At 49.0% G+C, this 18,920-nt stretch overlaps 1 protein-coding gene across 2 annotated transcripts in view; it reads left to right on the plus strand.

The window, feature by feature from the left end:
* Positions 1–18,920, plus strand: part of YIF1A (Yip1 interacting factor homolog A, membrane trafficking protein) — a 177,913-nt gene that overhangs the window by 122,729 nt on the left and 36,264 nt on the right. For both annotated transcript variants that reach the window (XM_078660748.1, XM_078660747.1), the window contains exons 7-8: positions 6,124–6,279; positions 6,519–6,612. In XM_078660748.1, coding sequence (XP_078516874.1) covers positions 6,124–6,279; positions 6,519–6,612 — 250 coding nt within the window. The remainder of the gene's footprint in view (positions 1–6,123; positions 6,280–6,518; positions 6,613–18,920) is intronic.

The raw sequence follows: 18,920 nt of genomic DNA on the forward strand, positions 1-18,920 counted from the left end.
CTGACTTCCTTTTTGACACTTTCTCCACTGCTGAAAAAACTGTGAAAACTCTTCTCATGCTAAAGGGGGTCCTCCGGCATGCTGCGGACATTTTTAAGGAGCCCACAAGGTCAAGGGTAATTAACCCTCGGATTGAGAAGAAATACAGACCGGCACCTGGCGATCCAACATACATAAGGGGCCAGTTGCCGTTGGACACACTATGACACCCTAGAGACCCTGTTGCAACACCTGCCAGATCAGTTCAAGGAGGGAGCTGTGATGCTTGTCCAAGAGGGAAAGCTCATTTCCAACGCTGCTATAAAGTGTGCACTAGACGTTGCTGATACAGCAGCAAGGGCAATCAACACTAGCGTGATGTTGAGGCGTCAGGCTTGGCTCCGAATTTCCGGGTTCAAGCCTGAGATACAGACTACCATCCTCAACCAGCCGGTGAACCCAGACAGGTTATTTGGTCCAGAGGTAGATACCACCCTGGAAAAGATTAAAAAGGATACTGAGACTGCCAAGTCCATGGGGGCTCTCCAGTCCCAGCAGTTTCGAGGGAACACTTTTCGTCGCTCAGGCAATCGAGGTGTTACCAGAGGCCAGATGTCACAGCAGACGCAGTTCAACAAGGGTGGGGCGCAATCATCGTACCCCAAGCAGAGTAGAGGAGGATACCGGGGAAACAGCTCCAAGGGCAGAGGCAGAGGCAACAACCGTTCCCGTTCCTCTGCCACCAACAAACAGTGACTCCCTGTTACTGCCCCCCGACCATCCAACACCTGTCGGGGGCAGACTCCAGCGGTTCCTGTCAGTGTGGAAGTCCATCACCACAGACAGGTGGGTCAGGCAACTTATCCAGTTCGGCTATTGTTTAGAGCTAACAGCCAGTCCACCCAACATGCCCCCAAAACACCGTCCTATGTCACAAGAGCATTTGCACTTATTGCAGCAGGAGGTTCTTGCCATGCTGCAAAAAGGCGCGATAGAGCTCGTGCCAGTGGAAGAAGAAGGCATAGGAGTATATTCCCTGTACTTCTTAATCCCGAAAAAGGACGGGTCACTCAGACCGATTCTGGACCTACGGCCCCTGAACCAGTACATTCTTTCAGAACACTTCCACATGCTAACACTGCAACAGGTTCTTCCATTGCTAAACCAGGGAGACTTCCTCGCAACCTTAGACCTCAAGGATGCTTACTTTCACATCCCACTCCACCCCTCCCACAGAAAATACCTCAGGTTCACCATCCAAAACAGGCATTACCAATTCAAGGTCCTTCCTTTCGGGGTGACCACAGCCCCCAGAGTGTTCACAAAATGTCTGGCGACAGTGGCGGCGCACCTCAGGAGACAGAACGTCCATGTCTACCCTTACCTGGACGACTGGCTTGTTCAAGCAAATTCTGCCCAGCAGTGCGCGACCGACATGTCCCACACCATTCACCTTCTTCACAGTCTGGGGTTTTCACTAAACTATCCGAAGTCGCACCTCCAGCCAGCCCACGTGCGGCAGTATTTGGGCGCGACGATAGACACTTTGGCGGCTATAGCTCAGCCAAACCCAGTGAGGATCGGCAACATCCAGTCGCTAATCCTAAAGTTCAGACCACAACACTCACTTCCTGCGAGAGTGTTCATGCAGTTGATAGGCATGATGGCCTCCTGCATCTTCATAGTCCCGCACGCGAGACTGCATATGCGTCCGCTTCAAGAGTGCTTGGCACGTCAGTGGAATCAGGCTCAAGGGCAATTAAAAGACCTAGTGTTGGTGACCGGTCGGGCATACAGCTCTCTGCATTGGTGGAATCCACACAACCTTTGCAAGGGCCGACCGTTTCAAGAGCCTGTGCCACAGATTATCCTGACGACGGACGCATCTCTCCAGGGGTGGGGAGCTCATGTGCTCCACTACACGGTGCAGGGACTATGGACGACGCAGCAAAAGAAGATGCACATCAACTACCTAGAACTGATGGCAATCTTCATGGCACTCAAGTCATTCAAAGTACATCTGTGCAACAAAGTCGTGTTGATCCGGACGGACAACATGACGGCCATGTACTACATCCAAAAGCAGGGAGGTACACACTCTCCATAGTTGTCTCATCTGGCTCAGAGCATGTGGAAGTGGGCCATTCAGAGGAACATCTTCCTCATGGCGGAACACCTCCCGGGCAAGGACAATCTGATGGCGGATCTGCTCAGCAGGTACAGCCATCAGATGCACGAGTGGGAGTTACATCCATCAGTACTCCGCCCGTACTTCCAACAGTGGGGTCATCCGGAGATCGACCTGTTTGCCACAAGGGAAAACGCAAAATGCCAAAACTTTGCCGCCAGGTTCCCTCACCCACAGTCGCAGGGCAATGCGATATGGATGAACTGGTCAGGCAGATTTGCGTACGCTTTTCCACCAGCACCTCTCATCCCGCTGGTGGCAAGAAAGCTCAAGCAACACTCTATGACGCTCATCCTGGTTGCTCCAACGTGGGCACGCCAACCATGGTACACCACGTTTCTAGAACTCTCCGTGGTACCGCATCAAAGGCTGCGCCTCACACCCAGTCTCTTGACGCAGAACCATGGCGACATTCAGCATCCAGATCCGCAACAGCTCGATCTGGCTCCTGAGGTCTTAAAGTTTGGCTACCTTAATCTGCCTCCTGAATGCATGGATATCATCCGGGAGGCGAGAAAGCCCACTACCCGAGCTTGCTATGCAGCAAAATGGAAGCGGTTTGTCATTTACTGTACTGAACACAATATCAACCCGCTAGATGCATCCATTCCTAATATCATCTGCTATTTGTTACATCTTTACAAATGCAATCTAGCATATGCTTCCATTCGGATACACTTATCCGCCATAGCGGCTTATCTTCAAAACAGGCAGCATCTCTCTGTTTTCAGGGTGCCTGCCATTAAAGCCTTCCTGGAAGGGCTGAAGCGCGTCATCCCTCCCAGGACCCCGCCAGCTCCTGTGTGGAACCTCAACGTGGTCATCACCAGGTTGATGGGCCCACCTTTTGAGCCTCTCCATTCCTGTGAGATTCAATTCTTGACAAGGAAAGTAGCTTTTCTCATTGCCATTACTTCTCTACGGCGTGTTAGTGAGCTGCAGGCGCTCACTGTACAAGAGCCATTTATTCAAATTCATTCCAACAGGGTAGTGCTGCGCACTAACCCTAAGTTTCTTCCGAAGGTGGTGTCGCAGTTTCATGTTAATCAAACCATAGAACTGCCCGCATTCTTTCCAAACCCTGAAACAGTAGCCGAAAGAATGCTCCACACACTTGATGTCAAAAGGGCGTTAATGTACTACATTGACAGGACGAAAGATTTCAGAAAGACACAACAGCTTTGTTGCCTTCTCAGCCCAGCACAAAGGCAACCCCATTTCCAAAGCAGGAATAGCCAGGTGGATCGTTAAGTGCATTCAGATTTGCTATCACAAAGCTAAGCGCACTTTAACGGTCCCCCCCAGGGCCCACTCCACACGCAAATTGGGGGCCTCCATGGCGTTCCTAGGCAATATTCCTTTGGAAGACATTTGTAGAGCAGCCACATGGTCTACACCACATACGTTCACTAAACATTACTGTGTAGATGTGCATTCCAAACAGCAGGCAGCTGTAGGACAGGCTGTTCTCAGAACACATTTTCAAACTTCTGCAACTGGCACGGGCAGCTGCCGTTAGTGGAGGGACTGCTATATATTCTATGCTATAGATATGAATTCAGCAGCCCACATGCCTCGAACTGAATATGCTACTTACCAGTATGCATCTGTTCTTGGCATGTAGGGCTGCTGACATTCATATCGCCCGCCCTCCTCCCCAGCGCCCGTAGCGGTTGCAGACTTCTTCTTCTTACACTTACTCTTAGGCATGGTCATCGTTTACACTATTGCACTCTATCTTTGCCGCAATGGCTAAAAACAATCTGAGGATGGAGTCGATGCCCATGCGCACTGTAGTCCAGGGGAGGAGCCACCTATCTCGTGATACTTCGAAGACTCTTCCAGGACAACAATGTGCAATCATCCGGACCCAACACTAGGCGGCGATCTATGCTATAGATATGAATGTCAGCAGCCCTACATGCCAAGAACAGATCAATACTGGTAAGTTGCATATTCATTATTATGACTAAACTAACTTCTTCCAATGACTTTTACCAGCTAATTCTGTGTATTTTTTAATGTATTTTTAAAGTGTTTATAATTATGTGATTTTACTTATGCAATTATCGATAAATGTTTTACCTTTATTTTATTGTCAGTTGGGAGTCTTCCGAGAATAGTACAAGAATGCCTACTTTGCTGCAGTTAAGATGGCACCATGATCCTTTTGATATGGTGTACATCGTATCACATGACTTGTATACTTTATTGTTTACTGCTTCTACTCTGTGGCAGTATGATCATATATCCTAGCCTTGACCTGTTGTGCACTCGAGGTTTGTGACTCTAGCATTGAATTTCACGCACAGGGTGATGCATGAGTACAGAGTTTAAGCAGTGTGGCCTGTTTATAACAATCTGTTTCAAAACCTTCAACGGTACAGTCTTTTGCATGGAGACGGCCACTGGGAGGTCTGGACCAGTAAGAGAGATCAGCACCTCAGCGAGCCAACCCTTTCCCATCTAGCAACTTCGCTGCGTTGTATTGCTTGTACCGTACCCTAGGATGAGTAAAAAAGGCTAGAGCAATCTATTTCTTTCTTCGATTTGATGAGTTTCTACCCTCACCAATGGGAAAAGAAAGTTGTGCATAAATAAGTCCTGCAACATTCCTGTACTCTAGGACATCTGCATTGGCTCATCCGCCATGTCTGTCTGTCTGCCTTATTCAAAATAAGGGTCAGATGGACCCATGTTTAAAACTCTGCAGGGTGGTAGTGGGAGAAAATGCCCTAATGAACAAGTCACAGTTGTTGTTCACAACTAGTGCAGATGTCCAAGATAGAATCCTGCATATGTACCGCTGTTCTAGTCACTCAATAGTTTGGTTCATGAGTCATAATAAAGTAACTACATTTGTGTAAGGACTCAAAAGTACCAAGCAAGCCCCCGAAAATGATACTTCTAGAAATGAAGGATGTTTGTAAAATGGAGCGTACCTAAACGTTATCACTTATAAAGTTACATCACAAAGGAGAGGCAGTACTTGGGTGTCCATTGCAAGTCAAGGAAGGCCAGAACCATACAAGATTTTCAGGATACTCTCATATCTGAAATATACATATAGTGAACCACAAAAGAAATGATGTACATTTGCATTGCTTATTTTTGAAAAACGGAACCTAGGCTAGGCACCAACTTCTGCATTTAAGCGATTAAGTGCTATATAAAGTCTGTGTATGCCTGGCAGCTTTGAATGTATATAAAAGGAAACCCCAGTTGGTCCTATACTGAGTACTAGAGTTATAAGGGCATTCTTAAAACATTAAAATGAGACACTCTGCTTTAAAATGGTATTTGAATGTTTAGGTCTTGCCTTCTAGACTCCACGTGCACTGTCTGGAGCTAGATGTATTGTTAGCTTACAGAGGGCTTAGAGCAAGTCTTTGGCTCATCATTGGTTTGCTTCATTATCATCTTAATTGCTTGTTTCTTAAACGTCAGGGGTGAGTGCTTATCTTCCTCTTCTGGTTTGTCCTACCTCTGGAGTATTCACACATTAGTGTGTCCTTACACTACTCTTTCAGGTTTGTTAAAGCACTCCACAAGAGTGCATGTGTTTTCCTGTCTTCCAGCTGTCTCCCTAGTGTGGCTGCCCTTCCCTGCTGCTCTCACTTGTCCGCAAGGTATTTGCCTCGCCTTCTGTGATGTGCTCCCTCTCGTGTGATACTCTGACCCATGTTTCTTTCTTGCCCATGTATTTCTCCCCTTCACTCTCCACTGTGGTCTCTCAAGCAATCGACCATTTTTTGAGTGCTCATATACATGATATCTTTGTTTCCCTGTTTCTTATAAATCTGTTTCTCCACCTCGCTTTCTTGCCCTCTCTTCCTTCGTGTTCCATCCAAAGCTGTTGGAGTTTTTTAGTTTTTAGGTCGCAGATAACATGCTCTCTCCAGATGTGCTGAAGCTCTTGTCTTTGATCACAGATCGCTCCGCTCTTTCTCTTGCAGGTTCTCCCCAGAGGTGCTAGGGCTGTGTGCCAGTACAGCTCTCGTTTGGGTCATTATTGAAGTGTTTGCCCTCCTCCTCAGCTTGTACCTGGTGACTGTGCAAAGCGACCTCACAACATTTGACCTTCTTGCCTACAGCGGCTACAAATATGTAGGGTGAGTGTATTGAGGTAGTGAATCTGTCCATCAGGGCCCTTGTCTTAACAACTACATTATATCTTAAAGCATTTTAATCACTAATTCAAGTTCTCTTTTTCACATCCCAAACACCTCATGCCTGCACTGAGTCTTAGAACATTATGTTCTGATCACATGTTGATTACCTTAGCATTTTTCACTGGTGTATGTCCCATTTGTCATTGAGTATTTCTTCTTGTCTCTTAATTGTCTCCTAGGATGATACTTTCAGTTCTTAGTGGGTTGATCTTCGGCACTGATGGATATTATGTCACTCTGGCTTGGACCTCCTGTGCCCTCATGTACTTCACAGTGAGTGTTTTTTTGTTTCTGTATTTAACTAGTTCCTTTAGAAGGAGACCGTGGCTAAGTAATGTAGGTTTGATAACCTGTGTGTACCCGGTGTTGTGTATCCTGTTTACTTGGAAATTCTGCTTCTCCAGTATTGAATCTTTCATAGATTCACATGCTTGAATCATCTCCGTTGTGATGGGAGTCCCATGGTATCCTTATAAGAGTAGTAGATAATAATATAATAGGCTACAATGAAATGAACAGTCACTGCAATAGCCTTCCTTTGTAAAAAAGAACCGAACCGAAGTCATAGCCAGCCAGACGACTGCCCCCCTGTAGAACATGCCCAAGTGAGGCTAAGTTCCTCAGATTTTCTACCGCACAACATGTGACGGAGTCTCCCTGAGCTCTGCTCAGTTGTTTTTTTTCCCTCAAAACTACCAGATCTCTTATTCAAAATGTCCGATTCTTCAAAGAAAGGTCTCTTCAGGTCGTGTGGAACATGCAGTAAGAAGAGGTTACATGTTGAAGATCCCCATAAAAACTGAGTGTTTACTGTCTCTACCCCCAGCATAAAGTAAAGGACTACAAGGTTTGTAGAACTTTCTCTTCCAAACCCCTTAAAGACAAAGAGGGTAGGTTGTTGATTTGGCTGCAGAGACTGAAAAATAAATCTGATGACAAGAAAAGCTCTACCTCACATACCTCTCTGGAAAGATCTATGAGGAGAGAGAGTTCTTAAGAGCCTTCTGAAGATAATAAAGCTTAAGCAAATCCTACAGGGTGCAGCAGGTCCCTCATAAAAAGGAAAGCATCCATTTCCTACCGAGGAGAAAGGCAATGTGACCTCAAAACATGACAAACCCTCTTCAGAGCAATCTATGAAGATTTCAGTCTCTAAAAACAAATTATAAAAAAAATTGTTGTTGATGACACCATCCTCTGGGTCCCTGTCGATGCAGAAATCTTTATTGGGGCATGTTTCCCCTGCGTCATTGCCGGCGATCTTGTCGTAAAAAAACCCATAGTCGACGAAGGTCTCTAATACGCCATCGACGGCTGCTCCTCAGACGATTTCCTGTAGTGACTGCGAAGTTACCCTCACAGCAGACTACTTCCTCGTCTACGTCTTCTCAGTCGACGACTACTTCATCGACTATGTTTGTTCTGTCGATGACCACAACAACGGTTCCCTCATCGACGGCGACGATTATTCAGTCATCGGTTCCTATTAAGTCCTCGTCGACGACACCGAAACCACTGCCGTCAATGAAGCTGACGACACTGTATGCTACACCTGGCCTAAAGTGACCGTTGATGTTACAACTTATACATTATATCAGTAGACGACGTTCTCGTTGACCCAGTCGTTGAGGCTTTTTCTTTAGTATCCTTCATTGGTTTCGCCTTCTTAAACATTTTTGGTAGTCTGATGAAGATGACATGTTTGGCCCTGCTCTCAGTCCCACGTCAAGTATCCGGACGATGTCGAAGATGGCTTTCACACTCCACATACAAAGATGCAATACATGGAACCTTGTGGTGAACCCATGGTCCACCTTCCTGTGGCATTAGTCCAAGAATTGCAAGACATGTTACAGGATTATCTTACTTGTTTTCCTCCATCGACTAGTGAACATCAACCTCCACTGGCAACTCTGCCATGCATGTCTTAGCCTTAGTCTAGAACGTCGCCAGTGACAAATGGTGTTTTACCTTCGCAACAGTATGATAACTCTGATGATGGGAGGTAGAGGAAGGTGAACTTCATGGTACAAGACCAGCTGGCAAAGACTGCTTTCCCATCACCTCAGATAGCGGATTCTCCTCCAGAGGACATTAGCGGCTTTCATACATTGATGGAGAGTGCAGCTTCTTGCTTTGAGTTGTCGATGACTGTCAAACAGTCTGACTGCTTTCTGGTTTTATATAAAGACTTATCTCTGAAGACTGCGAGAGCAATACCTATTCTAGACCATATTTGGGAGGAATGTGTGAAAGTTATGGAAACACCAGCTACATTTATCGCAGCTTTGCCTAGAATAGACAAAAAATACAAGGCTCCTGATGATGCACCAGCTCGTCTGGTAGGACACCCGAAACCAGACTCCTGTAATAACTCAAGCTGCCCAACGGTGGTCAGGTAATCCTTCGCCGCCTGTCACTGCTCCACCTGACAAAGAAGGGAGGTGCCTTGATAATATCGGCAAGAGGTTTACCACCACCTCAGGCACTACTGTGCGTGTGGCCAACGCGCTATCGACGTTCGTAAGATACAAAGTAAGATACGATCCCCAAATGTGGTCCGCTATTGCTCCAAATGTAGACCTCCTTCCTAAGGACAACGGACTGGAGGCGAGAGATTCTTCTAGAAGGCTAAAGATGTGCCTCAGTGATCATTGATGTGTCCATGGGTGTGGCTTCCCTGGCTTTTCATCAGCTCTCTGGAGCAGTTGTCCTTAGCAACAAGGCTAGTTGAGGACAACATTATGCCCTGATGTGCAAAGCAAAATCCTGGATATCCCTTTTGATGGCGATGTGCTTTTCGGTAAGCATATTGATGACGCCTTACAGACAATTAAGGCAGACTGCTAAGGCTTTAGGCACAGTCCAATACAGGAAGACACCCTTTTGTGGAGTCTGTGGTAAAGGGACATATTCATTTTGTGGGGGTTACCAAAAATACCAACCACAGACCTAGAACTCATTTCGCCCTTCCTATCAACATCAGCAGACCTATCGTGCACCACCACTGGCTGCATACTCAACTCGGACATAAACAACCGGTACAGTCCAAGGATACTGTTAGAAAACAGTGACGATGTCCCGGCACCTGCTGCTCTCTCCCCTATTATCCCAGCCGGAGAAACCAGCATCTTACGCCATTTCAGTCAATGGCAAAAATATACCACAGAGAAATGGGTCCCGGATCTAATAGAATATGGCCAGACCCTGGAGTTTATAACAGTACCACTTCCTCATCCACCCCAATAATCTCTACCATCCCCTCTTCGGTTACTCAAGAAGGAGGCATTAGTCATGCTACAAAAAGGAGCCCTAGAAAGGGTACCATGCTTTAAAGGGGAATGGGCTTCTACTCCCGCTTTTTTCTTGTGAAGAAGAAATTGGGAGAATGGATTCTCATTATGGAGTTCAACAAATATCTGCAGAAAAAATCTTTCCGCATGGTAACTCTCCAGTAGATACTGCAATGTCTGAACCATTTGGATTTTCTGTCTAGCCTCGATTTCCAGGATGTGTATTTCCATATTTCTATCCATCCCAAACATCGAAGGTTCCTCCATTTCACTATAGCAGTCCAAAGTCCTCCGACATTGGGTTCGAGGCATGTGGGCTGCTGGATTCATATCTATAGTATAGATCGCCGCCTAGTGTTGGGTCCGGATGATTGCACATTGTTGTCCTGGAAGAGTCTTCGAAGTATCACGAGATAGGTGGCTCCTCCCCTGGACTACAGTGCTCATGGGCATCGACTCCATCCCCAGATTGTTTTTTTCCGCCATTGGGTTCGGATGCATATTTGATCACTCATCTTCGGAATCGATAGAAACTTCTTTTCGGCCCAAAAGCTTTTCCTATAGCGTCGGTATTGTCTTGCGTTCGGTGCCCCGCTCTGTTCCGGCTTAGTTCCCGAGTCGGACATCCAGAGGAGTTGCGTGGCTCTTCGGTGCTCGAGGCCCAGTCAACGCAACCAGACTTATTCGACGACACATCATGGAACGGAGCCCGTTCAAGACATGTCCCGTGTGCAACTCGAAGTATGACCACATCGATGTCCACCCGGTGTGCAACAAGTGCCTGTCGCCGGATCACGATGAAGCCAACTGTATGGCTTGTTCTCGTTTTCGCTCCAAGAAGACGATTCGACTTCGGCGCGTGGCGCGCCAGGAGGCCCAGCAGACGTCCCCTGACCCGGTGAACATTTTCGAGGGGGAAGAAGCAGACGAGCAGGACGATCAAGAGCCGATTTCAACTCCAGCGGCAGAGATCGACTCCAACTACGACGCAGACGTCGAAATGCTAGACACAGAAGACGTCGTCGGCGAGGTAGGAGACGACAATGAGGCCTGTGGGGCCACCGAAGATAGCTCAGGTGAAGAGCTATGCCCCGTTCGAACAATAACTAAGGCTCAGGTCGAGGGATCGCCACATGGCCTTACCCAAGATCTTGCACCTGGATCCACGGTCTCGCCTCCGGGCCCGGCTACGGACACTTCTACGGAGCCGCCATTGGTCAAATCGAAACCGAAAGTGAGAGCTTCGGTCTCGACAAAACAGAAAGTGGTAGAGGCGCCGTCGAAACAGAAAGCGCCTGTCGCCTTGGTCGGCTCCACGTCTTCAGACCTGTCGGTGCAGTCTAAGCCTAAGAAGGTTGTCGAACCGGTGAAGTCGCTCAAGGGCGTCGAGCCGAAGACTGGGCCACCGAAACCGCTTGTCAAGGCCGCCGACCCGAAACCGTCGGCGCCGAAGGCCGTCGACACAGACAGAGGACTCGGAGCTCCGAAAGCTGTCGATCCTGCACGTCGGCCCGAAAAGGCCAGAAGCACTGTCGCCCTCGATTCTGCACATGGTGGTGGATCGAGAACACCTGTCGGGTCGACGAAACCGTCCGCATCCTTCACGAAGCAGGTGTCGGACTCGTTGTAACGCATCAAGGACAAGGCTTCCGCTGTCGAACCGAAGGATGCTTCCATCCCGAAGCCAGCAGCCAAGCCGCAAAAGTCGACGGCGCCGATCCAGTTCACGCTGCCGCCGACCGTGGCGCCGAAGGCATTCGCGCCCCGGAAGGTCGTCGACGCACCCATGAAGGTGTCCACGGGCCGAAGCCTACTCCTGCAGTTGTAGGCACAAAGCATCGACAACCCCTACTGGAGGAGCAGTCGGAACAATTTATCGACGCCGACACCGGTAAACTTTCCATCTACAAGCGAAAGATCACACCGGCACAGCCTATGGAGTCCTACACAATTCCTTTGAAGAGGAAAAAGGCTTCTACGTATTCCCCAGTTCTTGTTGAACTGATAACTCCACGTGCTCAGGACACTGATCCACTCTCGCCCATTTACTCAGATGTGGAAGCTGGGGACGGGGACGATGAGGAGTACAACTACCCTGCCGACACTGATCCGGAGGATCACCATGACACATGGGCAGATGCTGGGGACCCAGGGGATCCGCAAACTGCCCCGGACACTCAAGTATATACTGTCAAAACCTCCCCTACAGAGGATTCTGCGACATTTAATGCTCTAATTGAGGGCAGCTAATAATCACGACGTCCAGCTGCATGCTGACCCTATTGAAGTGGACTTTCTATTTGATACCTTTTCCATCTCTGAAAAGACTGTCAAGACTCGGCCAATGCTGAAGGGTGTCTTGAAACATGCTGCAGACATTTTTAAAGAACCCACACGTGCCAGGGTTATAAACCCCAGAATTGAAAAAAGTACAAGCCGGCACCAGGCAACCCTACCTACATCAAGGGCCAGTTGCCGTTGGACTCCCTGGTTGTTTCTAATGCCCGGAAGAGGGCAAATTCACAGACTACTGGTGATGCTCCTCCCCTTGCTAGAGGCATCAGGGAAGAGGGTGGCGGCTCAAGCGGGCAATATCTGGCGTATTTCTAACACGCAGGCGCTCTTGGCCAGATATGACAGGGCACACTATGATACACTTGAAACCCTGTTACAACACTTGCCAGATGAGTATAAGGAGGCAGCAGAGATGCTCATTCAGGAAGGGAACCTCATCTCAAATGCTTCTATTAAGTGTGCACTGGACGCAGCAGACACCGCGGCCAGGGCCATTAACACAAGTGTAATGTTGCGGCGTCAGGCCTGGCTCAGAATCTCCGGGTTCAAACCGGAGATACAGACCACCATCCTCAATCAGCCTGTAAATCCTGATCACTTATTTGGACCTGAGATGGACACCACCCTGGAAAAAAATCAAGAAAGACACCGAGACTGCGAAGTGTATGGGGGCTCTCCAGTCCCAGCAGTTCAGGGGTAGTACTTTTCGTCGCTCAAGCAATAGAGGTGTTTCCAGAGGCCAGATGTCCCAGAAAACACAGTACACTAAAAGTGGTGCACAAACCTCTTACAACTAGCAGAGTAGAGGCCGATATCGCGGCAACAGCGCCAAGGGCAGAGGTCGTGGAAACAATAACTCCCGATCCGCCGCCGCCGCCAACAAACAGTGACGCCTTGTCACTGCCCCCCGTCGGGGGGAGACTCCCAACAGTTCCTGCCAGTCTGGAAATCCATCACCACAGACAGGTGGGTCAGGAAACTTATCCAGTACGGTTATTATCTGGAGTTAACATCCACTCCACCCAACATCCCCCCCAAAGCAACGTCCTATGTCAACAGAGCATTTGCACTTATTGCAGCAAGAGGTGCTCGTCATGCTGCAAAAAGGGGCAATCGAGCTCGTGCCAGTGGAACAAAGAGGCTCGGGAGTGTACTCCCTGTACTTCTTGATCCCAAAGAAAGACGGGTCCCTGCGGCCCATACTAGACCTCAGGCCCCTAAACCAGTACATTCTCTCAGAACACTTTCATATGCTCACGTTGCAGCAGGTTCTTCCGTTGCTCAATCAAGGGGATTTCCTCGCAACATTAGATCTAAAAGACGCATATTTTCACATTCCACTACATCCGTCACACAGAAAATACCTCAGATTCACCATTCAGAATCAGCATTAACAATTCAAGGTCCTCCCTTTCGGAGTGACCACAGCGCCCAGGGTGTTCACAAAATGCCTGGCGACAGTGGCTGCGCACCTCAGGAGACAAAACGTTCACGTCTACCCTTATCTGGACGACTGACTTGTCCAAGCAAAGTCGGCCCAGCAGTGCGCTGCCAACATGTCCCACACCATTCACCTTCTTCACGATCTGGGATTCTCACTGAATTATCCAAAGTCACACCTTCAGCCCACCCATGTGCGGCAGTATCTAGGCGCGACAATAAACACTCTGGCAGCCACAGCACAGCCAAATTCACTAAGGATCAACCGCATTCAATTGCTGATCCAGAAATTCAGACCGCAACACTCGCTTCAGGCACGAGTGTTCATGCAGTTGATAGGCATGATGGCCTCCTGCATCTTCATAGTCCCGCACGCGACAGTTGAAAGACCTAGTGTTGGTGACCGGTCGGGCATACAACTCTCTGCATTGGTGGAATCCACAAAACCTTTGCAAGGGCCGACCGTTCCAGGAGCCTCCACAGATCATCCTAACAACGGACGCTTCTCTCCAGGGTTGGGGAGCTCATGTACTCCACTACACAGTGCAGGGACTATGGACAACTCAGCAAAAGAAGATGCACATCAACCACCTAGAGCTGATGGCAATCTTCCTGGCAATGAAGGCATTCAAGATACATCTGTGCAACAAAGTCGTGTTGATCCGGACGGACAACATGACAGCCATGTATTGCATTCAAAAGCAGGGAGGTACACACTCTCCACAGTTGTCTCATCTGGCTCAGAGCATGTGGAAGTGGGCCATTCAGAGGAACATCTACCTCATGGCGGAACACCTCCCGGGCAAGGACAATCAGATGGCGGACCTGCTCAGCAGGTACAGCCACAAAATGCACGAGTGGGAGATACATCCATCAGTGCTCCACCCGTACTTCCAGCAGTGGGGTTATCCAGAGATAGACCTGTTCGCCACAAGGGAAAACGCCAAATGCCAAAGCTTTGCCGCCAGGGTCCCGCACCCACAGTCGCAGGGCAATGCGATATGGATGAACTGGTCAGGCAAATTTGCGTACGCTTTTCCCCCAGCACCTCTAATACCGCTGGTGGCAAGAAAGCTCAAGCAACACTCTATGACGCTCATCCTGGTTGCTCCAACGTGGGCCGGCCAACCATGGTACACCACGTTTCTAGAACTTTCCGTGGTACCGCATCAAAGGCTGCACCTCACACCCAGACTTTTGACGCAGAGCCATGGCGACATTCAGCACCCAGATCCGCAACAGCTCAACCTGGCGATCTGGCTCCTGAGGTCTTAGAGTTTGGCTACCTCAACTTACCTCCTGACTGCATGGATATCATACGGGAGGCAAGAAAGTCCACCACCAGAGCATGCTACGCAGCAAAATGGAAGCGGTTTGTCATTTATTGCGTGGACTACAACATTGACCCACTTGACGCGTCCACGCACAACATCATTTGTTATCTGTTGCATCTTTACAAATGCAATCTGGCATATGCTTCCATTCGGATACATTTATCCGCCATAGCGGCTTATCTCCAAAACAGGCAGCATCTCCCCCTTTTCCGAGTGCTTGCCATTAAAGCTTTTCTAGAGGGGCTCAAACGAGTCATTCCTCCCAGGACTCCACCTGCTCCTGAATGGAATCTTAATGTGGTACTCACCCGACTGATGGGTCTACCTTTTGAGCCTCTACATTCATGCGAGATTCAGTTCTTAACATGGAAAGTGGCTTTCCTTATAGCCATTACGTCACTGCGACGTGTTAGTGAGCTCCAGGCGCTCACTGTTCAAGAACCATTCATACAGATTCACTCCAACCGGGTGGTGCTGCGCACTAACCCTAAATTTCTTCCAAAGGTGGTTTCGCAGTTCCATGTCAATCAGACTATTGAACTGCCTGTGTTCTTCCAAAATCCAGAGACAGTGGCTGAAACAATGCTCCACACTCTTGACGTCAAACGAGCTTTGATGTACTACATTGATAGGACCAAATATTTTAGGAAGACGAAACAACTCTTTGTTGCCTTTTCTGCCCAACACAAAGGCAACCCCATTTCCAAGGCAGGTATAGCCAGGTGGATCGTTAAGTGCATTCAGATTTGCTATTAAAAGGCTAAGCGCACTAACGATCCCCCCCAGAGCCCACTCCACCCGTAAATTGGGGGCCTCCATGGCTTTCCTTGGAAATATCCCTTTAGAAGACATTTGTAGAGCAGCCACATGGTCTACCCCACACACATTTACGAAACACTACTGTGTAGATGTGCACTCCAAGCAGCTGTAGGGCAGGCTGTTCTAAAGACACTTTTTCAAACATCTGCAGCTGGCACAGGCGGCCGCCGCTAATGGAGGGACTGCTATATATTCTATGCTATAGATATGAATTCAGCAGCCCACATGCCTCGAACTGAATATGCTACTTACCAGTATGCATCTGTTCTTGGCATGTAGGGCTGCTGACATTCATATCGCCCACCCTCCTCCCCGGCGCCTGTAGCGGCTGCAGAATTTACACTTACTCTTAGCATGGCCATCGCTCACATTGTTACACTCCATCTTCGCCACAATGGCTAAAAACAATCTGGGGATGGAGTCGATGCCCATGAGCACTGTAGTCCAGGGGAGGAGCCACCTATCTCGTGATAATTTCGAAGACTCTTCCAGGACAACAATGTGCAATCATCCGGACCCAACACTAGGCGGCGATCTATGCTATAGATATGAATGTCAGCAGCCCTACATGCCAAGAACAGATGCATACTGGTAAGTAGTGTGAGAAGTTGGCCTGATACAAAGTGTTCACTAGAATAGTGAACATTATATATCAGTCCAAACAACCCTTATTGATGATTGGTTGTAAGTCAACCTGATAGACCAGCTATCCTAGTAGCATGGACACGTGCAGTCTTTAGGCTAAACTCTAGAGGGCGTGTTAAGCCAGCTGTTTTACCATCACATTTACCCCTTGAACACCAAGTGAAAGGACACCACACAAGTTGTTATGAAAAATAAAGTATATTTATTTATAACAAGACTACCCTGGCTCTTTATGAGACAGGGAGCTAAGCACACAACAAAACTCTTAAAGAAATACTTAAAGTCGCACAATTTACACAAATGCCCGAGGGGCACGAAAAACCATATACTACAAAAGTGGAATGCGAATTACTAGCAGGTAAGTAACTATTCTCATAAGCTTTAGGATCGCTAGGACTGTACTACTGAACCTTTAGATTACGAGCAGGAGGCCTAGGGACGTCGTGTGCAGAGTGGGAACTCTCACGCGTAAGGCGGGAAAAAGTCTATGGAGGCTAGTAAAAGCAAAGTTAGTGTTCTCGGGCGAACCCGACTAGGTAGAGCTGAAACGACAAAGGATCCTGACACTTAGATAGTTAAGCTATGCTGGGGCACCGAAATGCTTAGGTTACCTAGCCCAGGGGCTGCGGCTGCATAGGTCTGAAAAGACGTCGGGAATCCTCGTTGCAGTCTATGGAGCCTGAAAGAAGAAGTTGCTGGCAGGCGACCAGTGAAGAAGTTCGTGGTGCTCCAAGCCTGGATCGATGAAGGAGACCTGTAAGCAGAGGGGACCAAGTTCTGAATCACTAGCCAGTGATTAGGTGGGCACCAGAGTGGCACCGGACGAAGTCACCTCGACCAGGTGAGTGGGCGACGCTGGACTCTGCAGTCTCTCGGACCAGGAGGCGTTGTGGGCGACCAGGCTGGAGGTGCGAGCTGTCCCACGGAGGTATCTGCTGTCGACGTCGCTGGACCCAGGATTGGGGCAACAACTCTTGGCAAATGCAAGCCCACGCGGTGGACTCAAGATGGCGTCTGGAGTGGACCAGGAGGGTCCGGGGTGCTCCTCTGTTGGAGGGGAGCAAGGGCCAGTCTGGAGCAACCAGACCAGCGGTGTTGTCGTAGTTCGTCATCAAAAGGGCCACTAGCCAACGGGCAAGTGACCTGGACAACGCGGTGAGCAGCAAAGAGCAGAAGGGCCCCACGCAGATCTCGTGGATGCAAGGGGGCTGTACTTCGGTGCTGGAGCTGCTCAGGGTTGGGGCTTCTCGGACCCCAAAGCACTTAGGCGAGGGTCACTCGGTGGTCGTGCTGGGCAAGCGTCGTGCAGTCTTGAAGATGGCCGGTCCCTCGGGGTCTCGTCACACCCACGAATCTCAGCTGGGCTGATGATGCAGGTAGAGGTCAGAGGTGCCAGGGAAGCTGGTTCTCGTCGAGCTGGGCAGTCTTGATCCGGAGGAGAGACTTACAGCAAACCGCGATGCTTGGATGGTGCCTGCGGGTGCAGGGTGACTACTCCTTAGTCACAAGGGAGAAATCTTAGGAAGAAGTCTTGAGTTCCTTTCGTAGAAAGTAGTTTCAGGATTCAAAGATGATCTGATTTGGAAGGGGGCCTGCTCCTACCTTTATCCTGAGAAAGGGGGCTGGCACGCGACTAAGTCCTGCCCTATGGGTGGGACTAGGAGGGGGGTGGTCACACCCCTCTCCTTTGCCGGGCTTTTCCCCAGATCAGGGGCTGGAGTGCCCCTGGAACTGGTTCAAGCCGGCCTATGCATAGTGAGCACCGGGGTGCCACTTGCAGTCACCTTCCTCTAAAGCCCTGCCTACCTGGGATACACAAAATCCTGTCTGGGATGGTGCTGGCACCGCCCCTGACAGGAAACCCTTTGTCCAGGCCTCCGTTGCTGGGAGGACTCCCAGCAGCAGGAGGGCAGACTTGTGTCTCGGTGGCAGCATCCATTTTGTGGAGCTGAGGCTTGAGTTAACTTTAACCGGGGTTACAGCTACATACATGTCGTGTCCCTCTAGAAGGGTGGAATGCTAACCCCGTCGCCAGAATTGGCGAGGGGTTAGTATTCCAATTCGTATGACACCTTACTCGACATGTTTTGATAAAGCGATACCAGAGTTGGCATATAACCGCGAGGATTATAATGCACTTAAGAGTATATGGTATGCGATATCATGGAAACGGCTAAGGGATGGATCCCGAAAGCCGCAGACAGGCCCAGCTCATGCCAGAGCACCATCTCACACGATTCCAAGCACTCTGCCTTCAGGATTGGTAAGGCCTGCCATAGGAGTGACTGATAGGAATACATGTGTCCATTTTAGGGTTAGATATAGGTATACTATATCTAAAGCAAAGGGTGATTACACCACCTTGCCCCAGCTGTCGTGCAGCCAGTTGTGTCAGATTTGGATGGTCAGCCAGGGGTGGCATAATACATGCTGCAGCCCCTGGTAGGCCCTGGGTACACCTATGCCCTGGGTACCTAAGGTACACTGTACAGGGACTGATAAGGTGACTCAGTATCCAATTAGATATGTACCTAAGGTACATGGAATCCATTTTACAGAGAGAGCAGTAGGCCTGGGGTCCTGAATAGCAGGGCCCCAGGTCAACTAAGTCAGAAAACCAGCAAAACACCAGGCAAGACGTTGGGGGCAACCATAGTCAGGGATCTACCTTCCTACAAGTAGCATATGCAATACCCTCCAAAACAAGATTCTTTTCCACAGAAAGACGAAACACCAAACTATTGTTAGCTCACAG

Source organism: Lissotriton helveticus, chromosome 9, assembly GCF_964261635.1.
Source record: "Lissotriton helveticus chromosome 9, aLisHel1.1, whole genome shotgun sequence".
NCBI lineage: Eukaryota > Metazoa > Chordata > Amphibia > Caudata > Salamandridae > Lissotriton > Lissotriton helveticus.